This window comes from Ambystoma mexicanum, chromosome 11 (assembly GCF_040938575.1).
Source record: "Ambystoma mexicanum isolate Mex_15411 chromosome 11, UKY_AmexF1_1, whole genome shotgun sequence".
In the NCBI taxonomy this organism is placed as follows: Eukaryota; Metazoa; Chordata; class Amphibia; order Caudata; family Ambystomatidae; genus Ambystoma; species Ambystoma mexicanum.
In genome coordinates, this window is record NC_090934.1 from 90,209,312 (window position 1) to 90,232,185 (window position 22,874).

The 22,874-nt window shown below is 48.2% G+C and overlaps 1 protein-coding gene across 1 annotated transcript in view; it reads right to left on the reverse strand.

Annotated features, from left to right (window-relative positions):
* The window catches only part of CLSPN (claspin), a 503,683-nt gene that overhangs the window by 455,256 nt on the left and 25,553 nt on the right, over positions 1–22,874 (reverse strand). The window contains exons 2-3 of the mRNA XM_069622600.1: positions 13,935–14,070; positions 12,732–13,402 (exon numbers count right to left, since the gene is read on the reverse strand). Of these exons, the coding sequence (XP_069478701.1) occupies positions 12,732–13,402; positions 13,935–14,070 (807 nt within the window). The remainder of the gene's footprint in view (positions 1–12,731; positions 13,403–13,934; positions 14,071–22,874) is intronic.

The following is a 22,874-nucleotide window of genomic DNA, read 5'->3' on the forward strand; positions in this document are numbered from 1 at the left end:
GGGAACCTCTTTCACATCAAAGTTGTAACATTCAGATATATATAGCATTATCCACTGAGACAGAGTTTGTTCAGTAACCTCTTGTCCCATTATGTGGCCTGTGTAACCAACACAAAGTTGGTTGTCCAGTTCTTAGAAACCCTGTTAGTATAGAAGCTCAAGGCTCTTCTAGGGTCATGTCTGTGTAACCTCTCTTCCTCCTATGATGGATGGGGAGGAGGGTAGAAAGCCGGTAAAACAATCTGTTGCGTCAAATGAAATTCAGACACTATTTTTGGTAAAAAAGGTGGTTCTGAAGAGAAGGGCAGAAGCTCGCTCACTCTGCGAGCAGAGGTGACGGCAGTTAAGAATACCGTTTTCAAAGACATTGTAAGTGGACAAGAATGTAATGGTTGGAATGGAGAAGCCATCAGGAAGCTTAAAACCAGGTTGAGATCCCAGGCCGGAACTGTCACAAGTCTCTCCCCTTCTCACCGGTTTTGCCTGTTTGCTTGCAACCTTCTTTTGTGACTTCTTTCACACGGTCCGGGATTTGTATAAGCCCGTGTGCGGGTCTTCGGATTCCAGCGTGCTTCATTCAGAATGTCCAGGAAGGAACAATGTCCGCGTGCAGAGGCACGGAAGCCGTGACTGAAGCGCGGGCGGAATCCAGGAAAGTTCGGTAAAGATTGAAGGGTGAAAGGAAAGTAGGAGAAATCAAGGAACCGGGATATAGAATTCAGGAGATTAGCTCCAAGCGAACTCCGGCAGTACACATCCAGCTACAGCAAGCAGTAGCGGTGAGACGCGCATAGCCGCGGGGGTGCGTCTGTTTAGTAGTGAGCCAAGCGTGTAATGTAAAGGCTGGCAAGCTGCGATTCGTATTCGACAGCCATGTTGGGAGGGTTACTGCATTCAGTGCTCTATGGGTATGGGACCATGAGGTCCAAAAGGTACGCAGGCGACGGTTCATGACAGGAACAATGAATGGAACCGGCGGGAAGATATGGAGTCAAACCCCACCTCAAAACTGGTTTGAAGTAGAAACCTTGTTCTGAGAGAGCTTGAAAATGGATAGCACAGACAGATCGCACTTGGCCGTAGAAGCCTGTAGCCTCCTATGTGTTAGATGTAGGAGAAAAGTAAAAACTGATGGGGAGTCACAAGAATATGGGTAAATTCCTTTATCTCTACACCAGCTGCAAAATGTGTTCCAGTGGCAGCAGTATAGAGATTTAGTTTGTGGCCTTCTGGCCGACAGCAACGCCTCCCTGATATCTTCCGGAAGGTCCCAATCTTCGTACCGCAACCTCTCAGAAACCATATGTGGAGGTGGAGGGACTTGATCTCTGAATAAAGAATGCTACCTCCCTCTTGGGAGTGGAGATCCTCCCTTTGTGGAAGATGAATAGGAGGACAGATGGACATCTCCACACGTTCCGGGTACCACATCCTCCTGGCCAGTAGTGGCAATCAGGATAATAGATTTCCGAAAACTTCCTCAGCCTCCTGAGAACACGAGGAATGACTGGGATCTATGGAAACAAGCACAGAAGAGGAAATTACCAGTCCACTACGAATGCGTCCTCTAGAGCTCCCTTCTGAGGAAATTCCCTTGAGCAGAACAGGTTGCACTTCCTGGTGACACTGTACACAAACAGAACCACTTGAGGGGTTCCCCAAAGGGCGAAGCCCTCTTGAAGGACTTCCTGAGCCAACTCCCACTCGTGGGAGACCGTGCTCTGTCTGCTCTGAGCGGCCGCCGCTGTGTTCTCTCCGGCCTGATGAACTGCCATAGATTCCTTCTCTTGCAGTGCCCAAAACAAGAGCCTTATTGCCTCCCTGTACTGGAGCAGTGACCCTACACCCACTCTCTTGTTGAGGTAGTACATGGCCACTGTGTTGTCCATCATTATCAGGACAATCTTTCCCCGTACCGAGGGCAGGAAGGCAATCAGCGCTAGCCTGATTGCCCTAGGCTCCAAAAGGTAGTTTGGACTCTGGCAGAGACCAGTGTCCGCTGATCATCAGACAGATGGTGTGACCCCCCCCCCCGTCCACCTGAGAGGTAGGGGTCTGTTACCACTCATCTCCAGCCATGGTTGCCAATACGGTTACCCCTCAAAACACATTCTCGACTGCTACTTCACAAGGCATCCGTACCAGATACCGTCATCCTGCCAGAGAATTGTGACCACTAAGTCCTGAGGGCCCATTGAAGGCACCTCATTTACAGGCAGGCTTCTGGCACCAGAAAGATGCAGGATGCCATGAGACTGAGCAACCTCAGAAAATCTAAGGTCAGCAGATTTGGGGACCTCTAAAATTTGCATAACTGCGATATGCGGATAGCCCTTACCGTGGGTGGCAAAGCTTTCCCTGAAGAAGGATCCAGGACAGTTGCAATGAATTGCACCTTTTGGGAAGGTGTCATGTGGGACATCTTGAAGTTGAGTGAGAAGTTCAGCCTGTGGAGGGAGTGACAGGTGCTGTCCACATGTTCCAGAGCCTGTTAGGGTGAACAGGCTCTTATCAGCCAATAGTCCAGGTAGGGGTAGATGTGAATCCCCTGCCTCGATTCGCTGCCACCACTGCCATAAGCTTGGTGAAGACCCTCAAGGCGGAGATCAGCCTGAAAGGCAGAACTCAAAACAGATAGTGAGAACTGCCAACTGCGAATCACAGTCATTTCCTGTGCTAGAGATGAATTGGCACATGAAAGAACAAGTTACTCTTACCTGGTAACGTTCTTTTGATGGGATGGTCCGACAACGCATTCCATATATATGACAGTAATCACCACAGCTGTGCTGCTTTGGAAAATCTTCGGCGTCTGCGTCCTGCGCCGATGACTTCGATACGCCGCCCTCGAAGACCTCTTCAGACGGCCAACGTCACTTGATGTTATAAGTAGAGCGCACAACGCCCGTAGCCTCAGTTGTAGTTTTTCCCCAGAACGTGTGCCACCAGTCTTCTGCCAGTCTGACACACAAAGCCTTGCGGAAACATAAGCTGCAATCGCATAAGAAGTTCTGTAGCGGGGAAGGTAGGGAGGGAGCGATATGTAATACGTCGTCGGACCATTCCATCAAAAGAACATTACCAGGTAAGAGTAACTTGTTCGAGGGGATTGGGTCCTCCGACGTATTCCACATCTATGACAGACTCCCAAAGCAGTACCAATGCAAGGAGGTGGGAAAAGAATTTAGAAAACAGAAATTTAGCATGCCCAATCAAATTGCGGAGTAAAGGACCGCCTTGCCAAAGGCCAGATCCTGCCCCCGGATGGAATCGAGGGAATGGTGACGTACGAAAGTATGTACCGAAGCCCAGGTGGCTGCATCACAGAGGTTTCGAATAGGAACACCCCTCTGCAGGGCAGTAGAGGCAGCCATACCCCTGGTAGAATGGGCCCATAGGCCGACCGGTGGGTCCTTACCCGCCAAGCGGTAACACTTAAGATAGCCAAAATAATCCAGCGAAACAAAGTCCGTTTTGTCACAGCCTGTCCCAAATGCTTGCCAGCGTAACCAATGAAGAGCTGATCGTCCACTCTGACCCGGGACATGCGTGAAATATAAAAGCTTAACACACTCCTAGGATCAAGCCTATGGAGCCTCTCTTCCTTACCAGGATGTGGAGGAGGATAAAATGCAGGAAGAACAACCTTCTGGCCTAAATGAAATTCCGATACCACCTTCGGAAAAAAAGAAGGACGAACTCCAAGGTCAACCCTGTCTTTATGAAACACAGTGAAGGGTGGCTTAACTGAAAGTGCCTGTAACTCACTCGCTCTACGAGCGGAAGTGACCGCAACTAAAAATACAATTTTCAGAGCTAACAGTCTCAAAGGGCATGTACGCAAAGGCTCAAACGGAGCACCCATCAGGAAAGTTGACCGAGGGAACACAGTGAGCCCTTTCAGAAACTGAGAAATTAAAGGAATTTTAAAATAGGAACACTTCAGACAAGAGCTTAAATATGGACAGTGCCGCCAGGTAACCCTTAACGGTACCCACTTGCAGGCCCCTGTGGGCCAAAGAAAGGAAAAAAGACAGAACTACAGGAATGTCACATGAAAAAGGATCCACATTCTTAACCCTGCACCAGTCGCAAAACGTACGGCAACGGTACAGGGACTTTGTTGCTGGCCGTCTGGCCGAGAGCAACACCTCCATCACGTCTTCAGGGAGGTCCCAATCCTTATACCTCAACCTTTCAGAAACCAAGCGTGAAGGTTGAGGGACCTAACCTCTGGATGGAGAACCTGACCCCCCCCTCCCCTGAGAGCAGATCGTCTCGGTAGGGAAGACGACGTGGAGGGCAGATGGTCGAGAAGGTCCGAGTACCATGTCCTCCAGGCCCACGCCGGAGCAATGAGGATCATCCGGGAACCGAACCGATGTTACCTCCGCAGTACTTGCGGGATGACGGGGACTGGAGGAAACACGTACAGCAGTGGGAATGACCAATCCACCACAAATGCGTCTCCTAAGGCTCCGTTTGGAGGAAAGTCCCGCGAGCAGAACCTCTCGCACTTCCGGTTGACACTGGAGGTGAAAAGATCCACTTGAGGGGTCCCCCAAAGGGCGAAAATGTCCAGGAGAATCTCCTGAGCCAACTCCCACTCGTGAGAGATCGCGCTCTGCCTGCTCAGAGCGTCCGCCGTCTCGTTTTCGTCTGCCAGATGAACTGCCGAGATCGAAACTTCCTGCTGGATTGCCCAGAATCAGAGCTGCATCGCCTCCCTGCACAGAGGAAGTGACCCTGCCCCCCCATTTTGTTGAGGTAGTGCATGGCCACCGTGTGGTCAGTCAGGATCCGGATATTCATTCCTCGCAGAGTAGGCAGAAAAGCCTTCAGGGCTAGCCCGACGGCCCTCGGCTCCAACAGATTGATATGGAGTCTGGACTCCGATGGAGACCAACGACTGCTGTCAACTCGTTGGCATGAGCTCCCCATCACGGGAGGGAATGCGTCCGTCATGATAGTCACCTCCGGCCAGGGCAGCCAAAATGGAGCCCCCCCATCATCAGATTGCCTTTGTCGGCCCACCACAGAAGGTCCCAGGCGACCGAAGACGGCAACTGAACAGGGTCCGACATCCTGCCGGAGGACTCACACCACTGGAGCTTGAGTGCCCATTGCAAAGATCTCATCCGCAACCTGGCCTCTGGCACCAGAAGAATGCAGGATGCCATGAGGCAGAGCAGTCTCAAGAACTCGAATGCTGGGAGAGTCTGGGCAAGTTGAAACTTTTGCACCATCTGCTGAATGTGATTAGCCCTCACCTGGGGAGGAAAACACTGCCCCGGGGATGTGTCGAGCACTGCTCCGATCTACTGGAGCCTCCGAGTTGGTGTCAAATGGGACTTCTTGAAGTTGAGGGAGAAGCCCAGCTTGTGGAGGGAGTAGCAGGTGACTGACAGATGATCCAGGACTTGCTCGGGAGAGCGCGCCCTGATCAACCAATCGTCCAGGTAGGGCTTAGACGTGAATCCCCCCTTTCCTGAGGTGAGCTGCCACCACTACCATGAGCTTGGTGAAGACCCTCGTGGCGGAGGTCAATCCGAAAGGCAGGACCAGAAACTGAAAGTGCGAGTCGCCAACCACAAACCTCAGGTACTTCTTGTGATTTGGATGGATTGGCACATGAAAATAAGCAACCTTGAGGTCAAGAGACACCAACCAGTCATGAAGTTGAAGGGCCTGGAGGACTTGAGAGAGAGTAACCATCTTGAACTTGTCCTTCCTGAGGAGTTTGTTCAAACCACGCAAGTCCATGATGGGTCTCAAATCCCCAGTCTTTCTTGGAAACCAAAAAATAAGGGGAATACCATCCCTTATTCCTCTCCGCTACAGGCACCAGTGCTATGGCGCCTTTCTCCAGCAGGGATTGAATTTCCTACGCAAGGAGCGGATACGAACTCTTCAAAGATTCCCCAGTGGATTGCCTTGAGGCCTCTGCCGGAAAGGAAGACAGTAGCCGTGGGTTATGATCTCCAGAACCCACACATCTGAAGTAATGGCGCGCCACTCTGCAAGATGCTGTGCCAGCCTTCCCCCAACCGGCGAACCATGGGACATGGCCTCCTGACTGAGCTGAAGCGGCTGTGGCGTTGCCTGAGGGCAAAGAGGCAACAGCCCGAGCGGCCTTGGCACCTCGAGTACCTTATTTACCACCTCTGGCACTCCTACCGTGGCCCCTTTGACTGGCAGCTCCTCTCGCTTTACCAAAGGATGAGTAATAACGAAAGGAACCTCCCCTCCATTGCTGTCCCCTAGGACGAAAAGGCGGAGATTGTCGAACTGCAGCACCCAAAGACTTTGCTGCAGCTTTTGAGGTCTGCAACCTCTCACGGCTCTCGTCAGCCTTACTACCAAAAAGATGTTCCCCGTCAAAGGGCATGTTGAGGAGCCGGGCCTGCACATCAGGAGCAAACCCTGACTTCCGCAACCACGCAAACCTGCGTATCACGGTGCTCGCCGCCATGGACCGGCTGAAGAAATCTGCCATGTCCAAAACCGACAGAACAGCCTCAAACATGGCATCCTTGCCATCCTGAACCATGGCAAGGAAGCCATCCCGTTCATCCCCTTCGGGAATATGTTCAGCCGCCGTTCCACAGAGTGTGTGTGAAATGAAACAAGGCAAAAATGGAGTTGGCCGCCTGAAACGCCATACCCCCTGCAGAAAACACTTTCTTCGCCCAGCAATCAAAACGCTCATCGTCCCCATCAGGAGGGATGGTAGGGTATGACGCCTGGTTTGCCGGGGCCATAGCCGCCTGAACGACCAAACTCTCCGGAGTAGGGTGCCTGGACAAGTAGTAGGGGTCACTACTGGCTGGGCGGTATTTTCGCGGCAAAGACTTGCTCACTGCCGGGAGACTCTCCGGAGCAGTCCAAGCTGCCGCCGCCCTCCTCTGTAGAGCCATATGAAACGGCAGTACCGGGACAGTTGGTGGACCAATGTCGAGGCTATCCCTAAGGTCATCCTGAACAAACATCCCTGGGGGAGCAGACCATCCTAAGTACTCGGTGACCTGTGACATAAGGCGCCGGTACGAAGAAATCGGCATGAGAGCCAGGCTCAGGCCTACAAAACGCCACCTCCGGAGAGGTGCCCAGCCCACTAGCATCATGCAGGGACTGCCTCAGGTCCTCAAACTGGCTATGGCCCGAGAGAATCTAGTCAGGCACCGTGTCAGGCACCATGCCATCATCAGAGCCCTCATCCACCTCCGAAATGAATTCCAGACGGCGGTAAGAAGGCACAGAACTGGAACCAAAGCCATGCTTGACCTTGGCCAGAGCCTTTCTAGGCAGTTCCCCCGAGCCACGGGGTACCCCCGTCGACACAGCCTCGAAAGGCGTAGAGTGAATCGGCGCCGAGAATCAGCGTCAACGACAGACGCGTCGCCGACAGCATTGACACAGGCCTCGAAGGCGGAGCCCCGAGCGTGTCCCTCGACATCCTGGGCGCCGACTACTTCCTCGGAGGGGGAGCCTCGAGAGAGTCCGTCGACGACCTCGGCGTCGATGTCTTCCTTGAAGACATCACAGGTTCATGCGGTCTCAAGCGCGTCAAGGACTGGGACCTGGACCGGGCATGCTGAGAACAATTCCCCTTGTCAGAGCGGGACCTTTCCCGCGAATCGTGACGACCACCCGAGCCCGAAGGCGTGCGAGCAGCGTCTCTCAGCTGATCTCGACCGACCCCACTCGGAGGCGCGGACGGACCAGTGCCCTGCGATTCGGGAATTGCCAACATCTTCCCAAAGGAAGCCCATTCCTCCGGTGTCGCAAGCTTGGTGAGGTAAGCGACCCGCCGACGGGCGGAGTACTCGGATGAGGACGGGGAAGCGGGGAAGACGACCCATGACAGCGCTTCCGGGAGTGCCTCGAAGAGGCAGAGGAGGGGCGAGACTGACTCCGGGACCGAGACCCACTGGACTTCCGACGAGGACGCGGAGTCTCGCCCCTCAAGTCGTCCGTCGAAAGCCCCGCAGACCTCGACTTCCGGGGCTTGGACACCTTACCTACCGATAACTTCTTGCGCTCCCGCAAGGCTTTCGACCTGAGCGACTGGCAGTCGACACAGTCATCCATGTCATGGGCCTCCGCGAGGCGCCAGAGGCAGGCGTCGTGCGAGTCTGTGACCGACATCTTGGACTCACAGTCCCCGCACTTCTTGAAGCCCGGACGCGGTGTGGAAGACGAGGTAGACGTCTTCACGAAGAAATATTTCACAAACAGGTTCGAAGAACCGAGAAAGCAACAGAAACTCCAAAGAGTCGAGGCGCGCCAAGATTCCCGAAGCAAACATGTTCGCCGAGAAAACAGAACTGAGGCTACGGGCGTCATGCGTCCTACTTACATGTCGGCCGTCAGAGGTGGTCCTCGAGGGCGGCGTATCGACGTCATCGACGCAGGAGCCAAAGATTTTCCGAAGCAGCAGAGCTGTGGTGATTACTGTCATAGATATGGAATACGTCGGAGGACCCAATCCCCTCGAAATAAGCATCCTGAAGATGCAATGACACCTACCAATCCTGGAGCTGAAGGGCCGGGAGGATCTGTGAGAGAGTGACCATCTTTAACCTGTCCTTCCCGAGGAACGTGTTAAAACATTTCAAGTCCAAGATGGGTCGCAAACCTCTGTCCTCTCTCAGGATCAGAAAAAAAAAAGGGGATTACCAGCCTTGATTCCTTTCCGCTGCAGGTACCTGTTCGGCTTCACCCTTCTCCCACAATGTTTGAACTTCCTGTAGAACGAACAGATCATGTACTTACCTCGGGGCGGTAGTGGGGGGGGCAGATATAGTTTGGTGGTTTCTTCAGAGGTACTTACCCCAGGGAAGGTTTGTCGAGTCCAAGCATCCTTTGTAATACTTTGTCACTCTTTCAGATGCTGGGTTAACCTGCCTCCCGCCGCTGTCAAGTGTTTCAAGTCTTCAAATGGGGTTTTGGGGCACGGGTTGGTGCGGAAGGCAAGGCAGCGGGTGTTGCAGCAGCTCCTCTGCCTGTATGTCCTCGACCGCCTTGTGGTTACCTTCTGTCCCCTTTGCGCAAACTGACCTATTGCTCTCCCAACAGAGGAATAGTACCGAAAAGAACGGTTTCTCCATACCTGTGCAGAAGATGGAGCTGATAAACCCTGTTGGGGCTGCCTATGGCCAGAATCAAAATTTAGCTGCTGCCTTAGACAACTGCAGTTGCTTCAAGGCTTTCATCTGCTTTTGTTGCAAACAAATAAGATCCTTCAAACAATACATCCAACATCCTGGATTGCACGTCCGAAGGAAACCCCGATTTAATTAACCAGTTGAATCGCCTTAGCACTGTACCAGCAGCCATGGAACGGCTAATACAGTCGGCAGTGTCCAGCCCTGAATGCAAAGACTGACTCACATCTTCCTTTCCATCCTGAATAATGTCCATAAAACCATCCCATTCTTTACCATCTGGCATGTGCTCCAATGGGCTCCGACACCATGGCAATGAACTCCCACAAAGCGTGGGTAAACTGAGCCAGTGAACAAGTTGCACTGGCTGCCGTCAGTGCCATAATCCCTGAAGAAAATAAAACGTTCTTTCCAATAGCATCAAGCATTTTATCCCATCTGTCTGGAGGAATCGTGAGATAGCCTGCTCTGTTAGAAGTGGATGATTGAACAAACCTTAAGAGGAATTGGATGTTTCGAAAGAAATTCCAGATCCACTGAAGTCTATTTTTTAGTGAAGTCCTTTTGGACTGCAGGAATGATGTCCAGACTTCCAGTTCTCCAAGACCCTAATCTTGACTGCAGTATTAAAAAGGAAATACTGGGTCCTTAGACAGCCCCTAATCCAAAATATCAGTCAAGTCATTTTGTTCATACTCAGATTATCTACCACAGACCACGTATTCTATAGCTTTTGCCATTACTGATCTATAAGAAGCATCAGCATGTCCTAGGCGTTCAGGGGTGCCAAAATCAACTTCTGGGATCCAGACCACTGGTGTTCACAAGGTCCCCAAGTCTCGGTTCCTGGGATATTCGGTCTTCTGGAACACAAGGAGTGCTGTACTCCAGGACTAAACCATCATTTGTGCTTCCCCCTGCCCCCCACGCCTCATAAATGGGGGCCATAAAGTCTCTTGTCTTGTAAAGCTTTGATGGTTCCGAACAAGACTTTGAGGTCCTCAACTCCGATATCTAAGAGCTCGACGTCAATGCTTTCGACAGTGTCGAGTCGGTCAGAGGATCCCTTCGAGGCCATGAGAGGCGCACGAGATGCCTTTGAGGTCTTCGAATCCGTTGATGACCGGCTGTCAGGGCTCTTGGGCGCACGGTCAGTGCATTTCATCGACACCCTGTCTGCTTTCGGCGCGATGGGTTCAGGAGTCTCCAACGACTTCTTCAAAGGAGCTAGCTTTGCCGCCTTCTCAAACACTTCCAACATCTGCAGGCATTATTTTTACAGCTCTGCTTTACTAGCCCCTTCTTCAGAAAGCTTATCAGTTTTCCTTCGGGCGAGGAATCCATAGTGGATGATCTGTAGTGCTGGCCCCAGAGATTCACAGTACGCTAGGGATGGTCACTCAGAAAATTGGAGTTAGGGGCATAAGCCTGCATACTGGTTTGCTAGCCCTGTCCAGAGATCGTGATTATATGGATGTTTAGTCCACTTCTTAACTCTCCATTATCCAGTTATGATCAGTGCTTCTGGTCAAAGATCTCCCTCCTCCCTCAGAGTAACCCAGAGTGTGGTGGTCTTGGAGGAATGCCCCCAACTTCCCTTCATCTGCCTACAAACTCCTGAAGTGCTTTAATCTGGAACTGTTCGAGCTTTCCTAAAACTTGTTCTGGGGACGTCCTGCTCCCTACTCAGGTACTGACCTGAAACTGTCTTAGGCCTACTTAACGGATTAGGAAGGAATGTGCTAAAGGGGCTTTATTATAAAAAGTTAAAGCAAAGCGTACATTTTGTACAACGCGCTGGCTAATTCTAGTAGACTCTTGGCAATTAAGAAATGGTGCACCAAGTGTATAGAATTGAGGTAGAAAATGCATTTGTTTTATGGCTGTTAAGTAGCTTGGAACTGAATTTTTGCCCCCTGTGTCAGAGTATATAGAATATTGATTTTCTGCACCAATACCTTCACTTTGCTGCTCAGTGTTTGTTTAATTCATTTGAAGTGTTTTACTGTCTTTAGGGTAAAGTGTAGATGTGATCCCACTTGGTGATCACATGTGTATATGTGTTTAGTGAGATTTTTTTAAAATAGCAGTATATATTTTTGTGCTCCTGCATTGCTGGTTCTATTCAAGTGAAGTAGGTTGTGTAACTGCAGAGGTCAAAATTAAGATTGCATAAGCAAGAGCAAGCGGTATCTCCTGGGTATCCAGCATTAACTAGTGTCCAGCAGCTACTACCATTGGGGTGGAACAAGAGACTAGTACATAGCGTTCCACAAATCGAACTTTCATATATCATATAAAATATTCATATTTCATGTTCATTATTTATAACTTCGTATGCTTTATAGGTCATGTGCCCTCATATTTTAGGTATAGATTATACCAAGCACACAGTTAAATTCACATATTTGTGTTTGTTCAGCATCAGTTGGCCTGGGGAGACAAAACTAGCTTGAAGCGATTGATGTCAAACTAACAAGTCATCTAAATTACAAGCAGGAGTTCCCCTCAATTTCAAACTCTCTACTACACCACTGTCATAGCTCCTACGGTTTGCATTACTGCTCAGTCGAGATTAACTTAGCAAGACCTAAGTGTCAATTACCCTGTTCACAAACAAGGATGGACCCTAAGAATTCACCTACAGGGTTGGTTCGGAACATCCATCTTAAAAATATATCTGTATTTAAATTACCTGTGTGTATAATCCATTGCTTCACATGCGTATGCTGCCTGTACTTTATACCAAGACTGCAGATACCCCCTACTATAAACCTGGCTGCTTGCAGGTCCTATAAAAAGTTGGCTTCCCAGAGTGCTACATCAGTAGTGGTTGTCAAAAACCAAACAAATTATGGATTTAAGCTACTGCCCATGAAGAAATGTGTAAACTGTCATCCGTAAATGGTAACGTGTTGTTACGAGATACAGGGTTACAAATTGCAAGGAGCTACATAGCTCCCGCTCATCATCTAGAAAAGCCTGGTGAGCTTGCTATCAACAGCTGCAAGTTGCTACTTTGGATACCCCACTCCAAATGGTGCAACGCAAACATACCTTTGTGACAATAACTAGGTGTTTTGGAATGTGTAGAATGGAGCTTTTGGTTTAAGACATTTAAACCAAGGTTCCTATACAATTCAGAAAAGATTACAGTTGGTCTCTTGTCTGCAAGTTAGATATGCAATTCACTATGCACTAGCTTCTCATTCCCCAGAGGTAGCTCCTGGATAATGGGTTAGGCGATATACAGAAGACCTACTTTTAGCTCCCCTCAACAAATCCCTGCTGAGTTATATTCCCATGCAGGTTTCCCTCTTCAAACCACAATGACAAGAGATTTGCAGACTAATCAACCACATAGCTTCTCAAAACCAATTATGGGAGCACAATGAAGGTCTACATCAAACTGCAAACCATGGCAGTCTCTGTAGGACAAAGCCATTACATTGTAGAAGCAACCAAATTAAGGCAGGGAACAAGATCTTCGGTAAAACCAGAAACAATACGTACATTTACAAATGTACATCTTAAAAATTAAAGTATATATGTTGGCAATTAAACCTCTGGTGTCAGCTCCTTTTTCTTTTTCAGATTCGGTATACTGGACATTTTTGGTTCCTTTTTTTCCATTCTTCGCCTGGACCTGCTTTTCTCCTTTTCTCCATGCTCTTTTAGTGGTTTCTCAGAGTGAGATTTTTCTCTAGGCAAGTCCAAGCACAAGTCGTCCTCCGATTGCCCATCATCGATGGGTGTTTCTTCCAGATCAGACCCCGCTTTGTTGTGCCTGCTTTTAGATTTTTGTTTTCTGGAGTTCAAGCACATCTGCTCCTCAGATGCAACACTACCACTTTTTGCTCCTTTGCATTCACTTACAGGTTTCTTAGATTTCTTTTTCGATGGGCCCTTTTCTTTAGTGGAACACAAATACATTGCACTCTCAGGTGAGGTAGGCAAAGTAGTACAATCCACATTATCCTTTGACTGAATAACAGTGTCCCCAGCCTCCTGTGGGTCCTCCAGGTCGCTTCCATCGCTATCCATAAGGGCCCTGCGAATGCGGCTGGATTTTTTGTTCCTTGGTGTAAAGACTTTCCCTTTGTTTTCGTCATCACTATCCACGTCAGTTTTTTCTGTCCTTTCTCTGAAAGAGACATTCTCTCCTTCGCTGTCACTTTCTTGCAGAATAAGCTTGCTCCTCTGTTTTTTATTCACAATTATGTCATCTTCTGAATCTGGGGGTGGGGGGGAGAAAAAGAAACACTGGCCTATTACTTACTGCAAATAGTAACAATTGCTTTTAACATAGTAATGCATGTATATAAAAACAAACAACTATTCAGGTTATTAATTCTGCCCCTAAACAGAACTCCAGGAGGTAACGGCATGAAAATAAACAATGGGGTACAGCCGATCTACTTCATGAACCCAATTAACGAAGGAAAATAGGTTCTTTCCTGTCTGACAGACCCCTGGCCTAAATACTGTGCTCTGGGCCAAATTGAGTTGTCCATCAAAACAGGATGACAAAAGTGTGGATTTGGAGAGGCAGGAGGGCAAGAGACAATGCTGTATGCCAATGCACCAAACAGCACAGAGTTAGCCTTTAAAAGCAAAGTGAACCCCACCTACATCTTCTCAAGAAACTAGCATTATATGGATACATTGCCTGCAACCCCCTTCATTTTACAGAGAGTTGGTGCAGCAGTTGGATTAGTCATTGTATTAGTTTAAGACATAATTTGCAGGTTTGTTTTAAGGACCAACCTCCATCGTTGAGAGACTCAATTCCTTCCCGTAAGCGCGCTGGGGAATCCATTCCACAACTACCCTGGCCACTGTCCGAATCACTTTCGATGTTTTCTTGCAAGCCTGGCTTCAACTCTTGTGTCTCCAGCTGCAACTGAAGAGTTAAAACATGTGAGAAGGGGGAATTATTGCAGTGCACCTCTTATATGGTTCTTTTTAAAAGCAAGTACTCCAAGTATACCAAAAGAAAATGTAAGCGCAGCCACAAGTTTTATGAAGCGGAGTGCGGTGGGAGAAAACACCATTAGGCAACATTCAAAACAGTGGCTTCAACTAGGAATATGCCCATTGGGGTACCGAATTTGAAGCTATTTAGACCTATCCAAAAAGTGACTTTCAATGGTGAATTACTTTCAAGTAGCAAAAATGGGACTACTCAAGATCACTTCAAAGGAAAGTGTGATCCATACTCGGAACAGAACCTATGGCCGACCCCATCCATCAACCATCAGTTATCAACCTTTCCAGGCACAAACTTGCATATGCTGAAGAGTCAGTAATTTCCAAGGCACAGATAATCTGCCCCAGTCAGGAAATGGGGTGATAAAAATATACAACTTTACGCAGGAAAGAAGTGCCAAGTTTGCACTTTGTTCAGAGTATTAACAGGACCTCAGCAATGACCCTACGAAGGAGTACAAAACAATCTCTGGAACAAGTCATCCAGTCCACACCATGCAGTGTGGAGGAACAACTGCAATATTTGAAACTAGTGCTGTGGGATAGATATACTATATTACCTTTGAATAAAAAAATATATATATATATATATATATATATATATATATATATATATATATATATATATATATATATATATATATATATATATATATATATATATATATATATATATATATAAGAAAATAGTTAAATTAAGATGACAAATCAATACGGCAAAATGTCACTTAATGCCAACTTCAGTGCAAATAGGCACGAGTATCCTGCTTGCATTTTTTTTGTATTGCCATTATTGTTGAGATTAGGTCCTTATTAATCAAGGGTGAGATTAACCGCCAATGTTAGAGTTGTGTTTTGCATTTACTGTTCATTATTAGTACTGTTGGCTTACAACTGAGCATTCAACCCACAAATATCAGCAAGATATACATTGTATATCACCATTCAGCCCAGAAATATTGGGACATGACTTTTGGTCCATATCGACCAGTTCTACACCACCCCAAATATCCACAAACCAGGGAATCCATGCCAATCTTCTCTGGGGGTCAGTCAACACATTAACCAAAGCAATATATGATATGGCATTTATAACACGCCTATACAAGAGGGTTTCAAGGTGCGAGGAGGCAAGGGAGGGGGAACAGAGGGAAGACAGACAATGATCTTACTAAGCCAGGTGTCATTGAGATCGCACAAGTGCAAGGGGAGAGGAAAAGTCGAGGCGGAGGGGACAGTGCAGTAAATGGGATCGACAAAAATATAAACAGAATAAATAACAGCAATAAATAAATGTGCCGCCAGCTGGTGGCAAGTGCTGGTAGGGGACTGTAGGGATACAGTCCCCATGTGCGGGGGTTACCAGGGAGTCAGTGAAGGTGTGCAACAGGCAGGGGAGGGGACCTGGGACCGAGATCAGAGGGTGGCCAAGTACCAGTGCAGTTTCAGTCAGTTCAGCAGGGGAGCGGAGGAGAGAAGGCAGAAGCAAAGAGGAAGGTTTTGGAGGTGCTTACGGAACCAGGGGTGGTTCTCATGGTTCAGGGAAGCAGGGAGGCTGTTCCAGAGGGAACCCCCAGCTCAAAAACAATACGCTTGGTTGTCACGTATCACCCAGCACCAAAATAACTGAATAGGATTTTTAAGAACCCACTAATATTTAACAGAGATGAGGAGCGGAGGGATATTTCAACAACCCCATTTTATTAGAAGCAACTGAAAAACCTAGCACAGCCCCTTAAACATTTCTTCCAAATCAAGAACAAAAAAGACTGGTAAAATGCAAGTGCACTATGTGAGAAACCTGAAGGTGTCTCACTTACTAGTCCCCGGGGATCTGTCATCCAGATGGCCAGGACACTGCCATCGCTATTGTATCCAGTTCCTGTGGGTGGACCAGTGCGGGAGGATCACCTGGATGGGGGGGGGTGGAGGGGTCCTTGGGGAGTAGAAGCAGGTCACCGACACGCGAGAGCGGTGCCCCCTTCCCTACACCACCTTTTTCCCATCCTACTGCGTAGGATGGGCAGAGGTTGTACCTCCCCTTCCCTAACATGAACACTTTCCTACACCATAACAGACTAAGACCAGAGGCGTTTATCCGACACGTACCAACACAAGGGTCTAGCAATTGGCAAGAACTATGCATACATGACAGCCCTTTCCCTTCCCCAAAGGGATAAAAAGGTGGAGCACGAAAGCACACTTCGAGCAAGGCCGAACACACGAGGAAGCAGCTATCCCGGAATGGCAGTTCAAACGGAGGAGAAAGGCAGCGAGATCTGAAAGGATAAGAAGGGAATTGCCCTTTTTAACTCAGACCCGCAAAGCCTCCGAAAGTGAAATAAGACCGGGGAGTCGAGCTGGTGTATGGAGTATCAGATGTCAACGGTGACCCGAGCCCTCCCGTACTGATAACCAAGTTGGGGGAGACGTGTCTGCTACCGTGGTACCTTCTTTGACTACAGAGGCAAGAAATGCTAACGGGTTCAGCACAGCCGGTGAGTCGGAGAGAGAGCTGATAGAAAACCGGACTATGCGGAGCACAAGGTTGCGAACGACAAGATTGTATGAACTTTTTAACAAAGAACTTGTGTGTGAAAGCTTGAAAGACAGTCCAGTGCAGGACCAGATGCAGAGTGGTCAGGCGCCACGTGGGCGCTCAGTCGAAGGGCTCTTGGCTGTGGCCCCCTTTGTTGAAACTACAAGTACCAGGAGGCCCTAGGAGGCTGGCGTTAGGAGTCGGAGATGTCATACATGGGTTGAGTCAAACCCCTTGTACAATCGAAGGTCTGACGCATTGGCGAGAAGGAAAGTAAAGGGAAGCCTGACTGGGGGCTTAAAGGAAAGCCTGACTGGGGGCTCAGACATGAACTTGGGTAAAAAGGGAACCCAAGTGGTCTGAAGGGACTGTTTTGTGAACTATGGCAAGTGTGTACTGTGGTAGAATGGCTATGTGAACCCAACAAGACGAAGGGATGCAAGGGGAAAGCTAAGGAGAGAATCTTGCAAATTGATAAAGCAAAGTGAACTGTGTATTTGGCAAATGTGAATCCGGCTGAGGGATGCCTGCGAATTGCAGTGAACAGTAATGCACCCGTGAACATAGTGTCGACAAGAGTGAACCCGGCTGAGGGTTGTCCACAGTGAATGTTTGTATAAATTTAAAAAAACAAATGGAGACTCTTGAATGTTACATTGTGAATGAAAGGCCAAAGTGAACCCGACGGAGGGAGGCCCACGTTGTACGAGGGATCGGAGCCCGGCAGAGGGGGATCCTAAGAAGAGTAATCTCCCCATGAAGATTTATTGAATGAACTTTTGTTTTTGTTGCTTGTAACACATTAGGTCCTCTGAGGCAAGAGACTGTGTGAAAGAGACTTGGCCACAGAAAGCCCTAGTATTTTGTAAACAAATTGTAACCTTGCACTGGCGAGGCCCAGGAGTGTGCTGTGCTCAGGATTCCTGCCTTGACTCGTGCTGAAAAGGTGGGTCAAGGGTGACCCAACCATACCATCCTGCCGTATCATTTGGTGAACACGTCTTTCTTTTCTTGAGAATATTATCCCACGCTATTTTGTAACTTTGCCGTAAGGATTGGCAATAGTTTTTTTCTTTTTAGTATATGCCCTTTTTATTTGACAAGTAGGCACTAGGACTGCTTTATTATTTGATGGTCGTAGCCTTCTCCCATCTCACCCATTTATACAGTTTGATAAACGCCCTTGAACTGTGATCCCTTATGTCTGTCTTTGCTGTTGCCACCATGAGTTCCTTACAGCTATTAGGAGATGCAAAACCTGGCAACACATCTGTACTGAATCAGCCTCAACAATTCCACAGAAGCAAACATTGCAGATACAAAGGATATACAAATGCAAATCATCCCATGTGGCAAACCTCAGTGAATGCAAGAAATGCCCACAAGGAAAGTCTGCTGAAGAGGCTTGCAAGGAACTATGTGAAAGAATTAATCTACCTACATCCATATTCTTAAACTACAAAATAGAAACACTGGTTCGTCAACACTGGACACCGGATAGGCAAACACTGCAGGACCAGTCGGTGATGGTGCAAGCCTTGCAAACTTACAAATCCAACTAGACCTCAACACTGTACAAGTCACTAAACCGATTTGACCCTCAGAACGCCTACCATATATGGTTAAATGGTAGCAGATTTTAGGAAAGAAATTGACGACAAAGGCTGAAACCGAACATGGGCTCCAATGCAGGGATCCTAAAGATGTATAACTGACAAGGAATGTGTGTTTAAAAAATGCTACAGGTGGTAACCAACGCCGCAGAGGATGCATATGTTCTACACTCCCGAAGTACGGGAGAGGATGTGATGAGGAAGGCTCACTAATACATCTGTTGTAGACATGTGGTGGGGGGACATTTTGGAAGGCGGTACTAGCACAGATTAAAGAAATTACTATAGATTACAGCTACTTATGGATCCACTGGTAATAATTGTAGGCAATACCGGGGAGAGCAGATTTCCCATGCCAGGTCCCCAAGCTACCCTTATCGCTCATCTCCTGGGAGCGGCCGAAAATCGCCATAACACACAACTGGAAAAACCCTGAATGTCCAATCATCTAGATGGGGTGGATACAAATCAGGGGCATTTTGGTGGCAGAGAAAATTACAGCATCCAAGTGTGGGGAGCTGTGAAAAGTATAGAAACGTATGGATGCCATTTTCATTGCATATTTAGGAAAAGTACCCACTATGACTGAAACCGTTGATGCTCACACCTTTTTTATTGTTATAATTTTATCTAACTTGGGCAAAATACTGTATATTGGGCTTTGAAGTATGTATAGAGCTGGAATATAAATTGCTGCCAACGTACAACTACACACAAACAGCCTCTGTGCAGATATGCTCACAATCATGAAATAAATATGTTGATGGTTATGCGTATCATGATGCCAACATGTAGCACAGTATATGTTAAATAAAAGTTAGGAGGGGAAAACCAGGATTGCTGGGCAAGTTCCTAAATTTACATACTCTACCTAAGAGAAGGGAATAGTTTCTTACCTGTAACTCCATTTCTCCAACATTGGTATCTTTCATGGATTCACGTGCTTGGAATATTCCCCGTCGTCAGGCTGGGAATCCTAGTTAAGTTATATAAACGTTTTCCATAGGAAAACTTCCGACACTTTTGTGTCCTATCTGTCGTTTTGGACCGGCGTACGGCAGCGCCACTAGGATGTAGAGGTATAAATTAAATAGCCCCGCCCCCGCGGCTCCCTCAGATTTCGACCCCCAAAGTAGTATGGGGGGGGGGGCTCTGGTTTGCATGCGTAGGGGAGGATGGAGGGCGCATGTGAATCCATGAAAGATACCAATGCTGGAGAAATGGAGTTACAGGTAAGAAACTATTCCCTTCTCCAGCATTGGATCTTTCATGGATTCACATGCTTAGAATAGATTGTATAGCAGTATCCCCCAACATTGGAGGTGTGTATGCAAACCAATATCACAATAACCATAATGCATATTTATCATGGTAAAACATCACATTATAGTATGTTAACAGTGAAAACAACACACTTAAAATTACATTAGCCGAAGGATGTGACCCCTTAATTGGGGCTTACCTTATTGCACGACCCATCTGTGTATCCTCACCATGTTGCTGTTCGAGGCAATAATGCCGGGTAAACGTGTGTGGTACCGACCAGGAAGCCGCCTGACAGATATCTCCCAGCGGAATTCCGGACCACAATGCCGTCGACGAAGAAGTGGATCTAGTCAAATGGGCCCTTGGACGCTTCTCCAGCGGTTTTCCGGCTTTTGAGTGACAAAAGGAAATAGCAGACGACACCCATCAGGCTAGTCCTGGTTTTGAGATCGGTTTACCTTTAGCCGAAGGGCCATAAGCCACAAATAGTTGTCTCGTGTCTCTGAAGCTTTGAGTGCGATGGAGGTAAAATTTTAAAGCTCTTTTCACGTCCAATGTATGGAGAGTCTTCTCCACAACCGACGAAGGTGTTGGAAAAAACGTCGGCAGCACTATAGAAGAGTGCTTATGGAACATGCTAGGCACTTTAGGAATGAAATGAGGATTAGTAGCCAAGACGACGATTATTGAAAAACCTCAAGTACGGTGGATCGATCACTAAAGCTTGTATTTCTAACAGTCGTCGAGCCGAAGTAATAGCCACCAGAAAAGCAAGTTTCCACGACAAAAATTTCAATGACGATGACATTGGCACAAAAGGGGTCTTCATCAGCACTGCCAGAACCAGGTTAAGACTCCAGCTTGGAGGAAACTTTTTCGTGGGAGGAAAGGTTCGGAACAATTCTTTAAGGAAATGTTTAATCAGCCGGTCACTAAACGGAGTTGAATGTCTCTTCCAAGTAAATCTCGAAATGGCAGCCAGATGCACTTTTATGGATGAAACAGACAAGGCTTTTTGAGCTAGAAGTAGCAAGTATGGTAGAAGCTGTTCCGATGTGATATTAAGCGGGACCAAACCCGGTTGACCTGCACACCATATGCAGAATCTCTTCCATTTGTATGAATATGAAGCGTTCGTGGACGGCGCCCTTGTCACTTACAAAATGCGGCGACAGTCCGCTGGAATCTCTAACGTACCAAACTGAGAAATCAGGAGCCAGGCTGTCAGACTGAGGCTGTCGGGGTCGTGATGCCAAACAACCCCTTTCTCCTGAGGCAGAAGGTTCGGGATTTTCTGGAACCTCATTGGTTCTGCCGCTGAAAGATGGATTCGATCGGAGAACCACACTTGTCTGGCCCAGTACGGGGCCACCAGGATCACCCGACATGGATATCTGTGGATCCATTGCAGCGTCCGACGTATGAGCGGAAACGGGGGAAGGCATACAGAAACTTGTCCGTCCACGGGAAAGAGAACGCTTCCCCTAGTGAGTCTTGCTGTGGCCACCTGCTCGCGTATTGTGGGCATTTCTTGTTGTCTCTCGTCGCAAAGAGATCGAGGGCCGGACGACCCCATTTCTCGAAGACACGGTGTAGTTGTTGGTCGTTCAGTTCCCATTCGTGTAGTCGATTCATCTTCCTGCTGAGAGTCTGCTTGCACGTTTTTGACTCCTGGCAAGTGGAACGCCAATAGATATATCTTCTGCTGAAGGGCCCAATGCCAGATCTCCTGGGCTTCGGTCAACAGAGTTCTGGAGCGAGTTCCTCCCCGTTTACTTAGATAAAACATTGTTGTTGTGTTGTCTGTCATAATCCGTACAACTGATCACTTTATCCGTGGAAGAGAGGATTTCAGGGCCCAACGCATCGCCCTTAATTCCAGCACATTGATATGAAGGCCGGACTCCTCCGATGACCAACGGCCCTGAACCTGTAGGGAATCCAGATGAGCTCCCCATCCAGTTAGAGAAGCATCCGTCACCACGGTCATCTGGAACACTGGTTCCAGCAAGGGCATTCCCTTTGTCAGATTTATGGAAATTCTCCACCATTGAAGCGCCTGCACGAGTTTGCTGTTGATGGTCAATTCGCCCTTGACTCTGTGCCCATCGATCCGCCAAGAATTCCTGAATCAGTCTCATGAAGAGACGACAATTGTTGATTAAGGGTATGCAGGACGACATGGTCCCCAGTAGGGACATGTACCTTCGCACTGACACTCTGGTGTCGACTTTCCAATCCGATGCTTTTTGCTGCAATTTCAAAACCCTTTCGACGGATGGCTTTACCAGTCCTGACTGCGTCTGGAACTCCGCCCCCAGAAAGACCAAGGTCCTTGATGGCGAAAAGGAGGACTTTCCGAAGTTTATTGCGAAGCCCAAATGTTGTAGGAGGCACATGGTGGCATTCAGACTTTCCTGTGCCCTTTCCGGAGACAATCCCCTCACTAGCCAATCGTCCAGATAAGGGTACACATGATGACCTTCTTTCCTTAACCAGGCTGCTACTGGAGCCAGACATTTCGTGAACGTCCTGGGAGACGATTTCAGCCCGAACGGGAGGACCATGAACTGATAGTGGGTTAACCGTAGAAATCTTGTGTCGTCGACGCATCGGGATATGGAAGTATGCGTCCTGAAGGTCTAGCGACGACAAATAATCTCCCGGTTGTATCGAACGGATCACTTCTTGGAGTGTAAGCATCTTGAATTTTTGATTCTTGAGCAGTTTGTTGAGAGCTCGTAGATCTAGAATGGAACGCCATTTTCCATTGGGTTTCTTGACAAAGTAACGGGAATACACTCCCTGTCCTCTTTCTGCCACTGGGACCAGTTCTATAGCCCCTTTCTGCAGCATAAGTGCCACCTCTTGCATTAGTATTTGAAGGTGGGGCTGCGTCGAGACCACCGGTGGAATACGTGGTGGCTTGCGCTTGAACTGTAGAGAATGGCCCAAATGGATCGTGTCCAAAACCCATTGGTCTGTTATGCGCGCCCACTCGTCGACGTGACGAGACACTCTTCCTTTTTAGATGAGGAGGAAGAAGACAGAGCCTTATGCGAAGAGGAGGACCTCGCAGGATGTTTCTCCGAGGGGCGTTCTTCAGATGAGTGCGATTTCTTCGCCAGAGGCTTCGCCGACACTGAGCGACGACAGGAGACTTAGATCGCGAAGCTGTAGAGCCTACCTCCGATGCCGGGTACGCATCCGCTCCGTCATTGAGCCAAGTAACCAGGCGTCTGTTGCGGTCTTTTATGGTCTTTTGTGAGAAGCCCTGACAGATCTCACACGTGTCCGCCG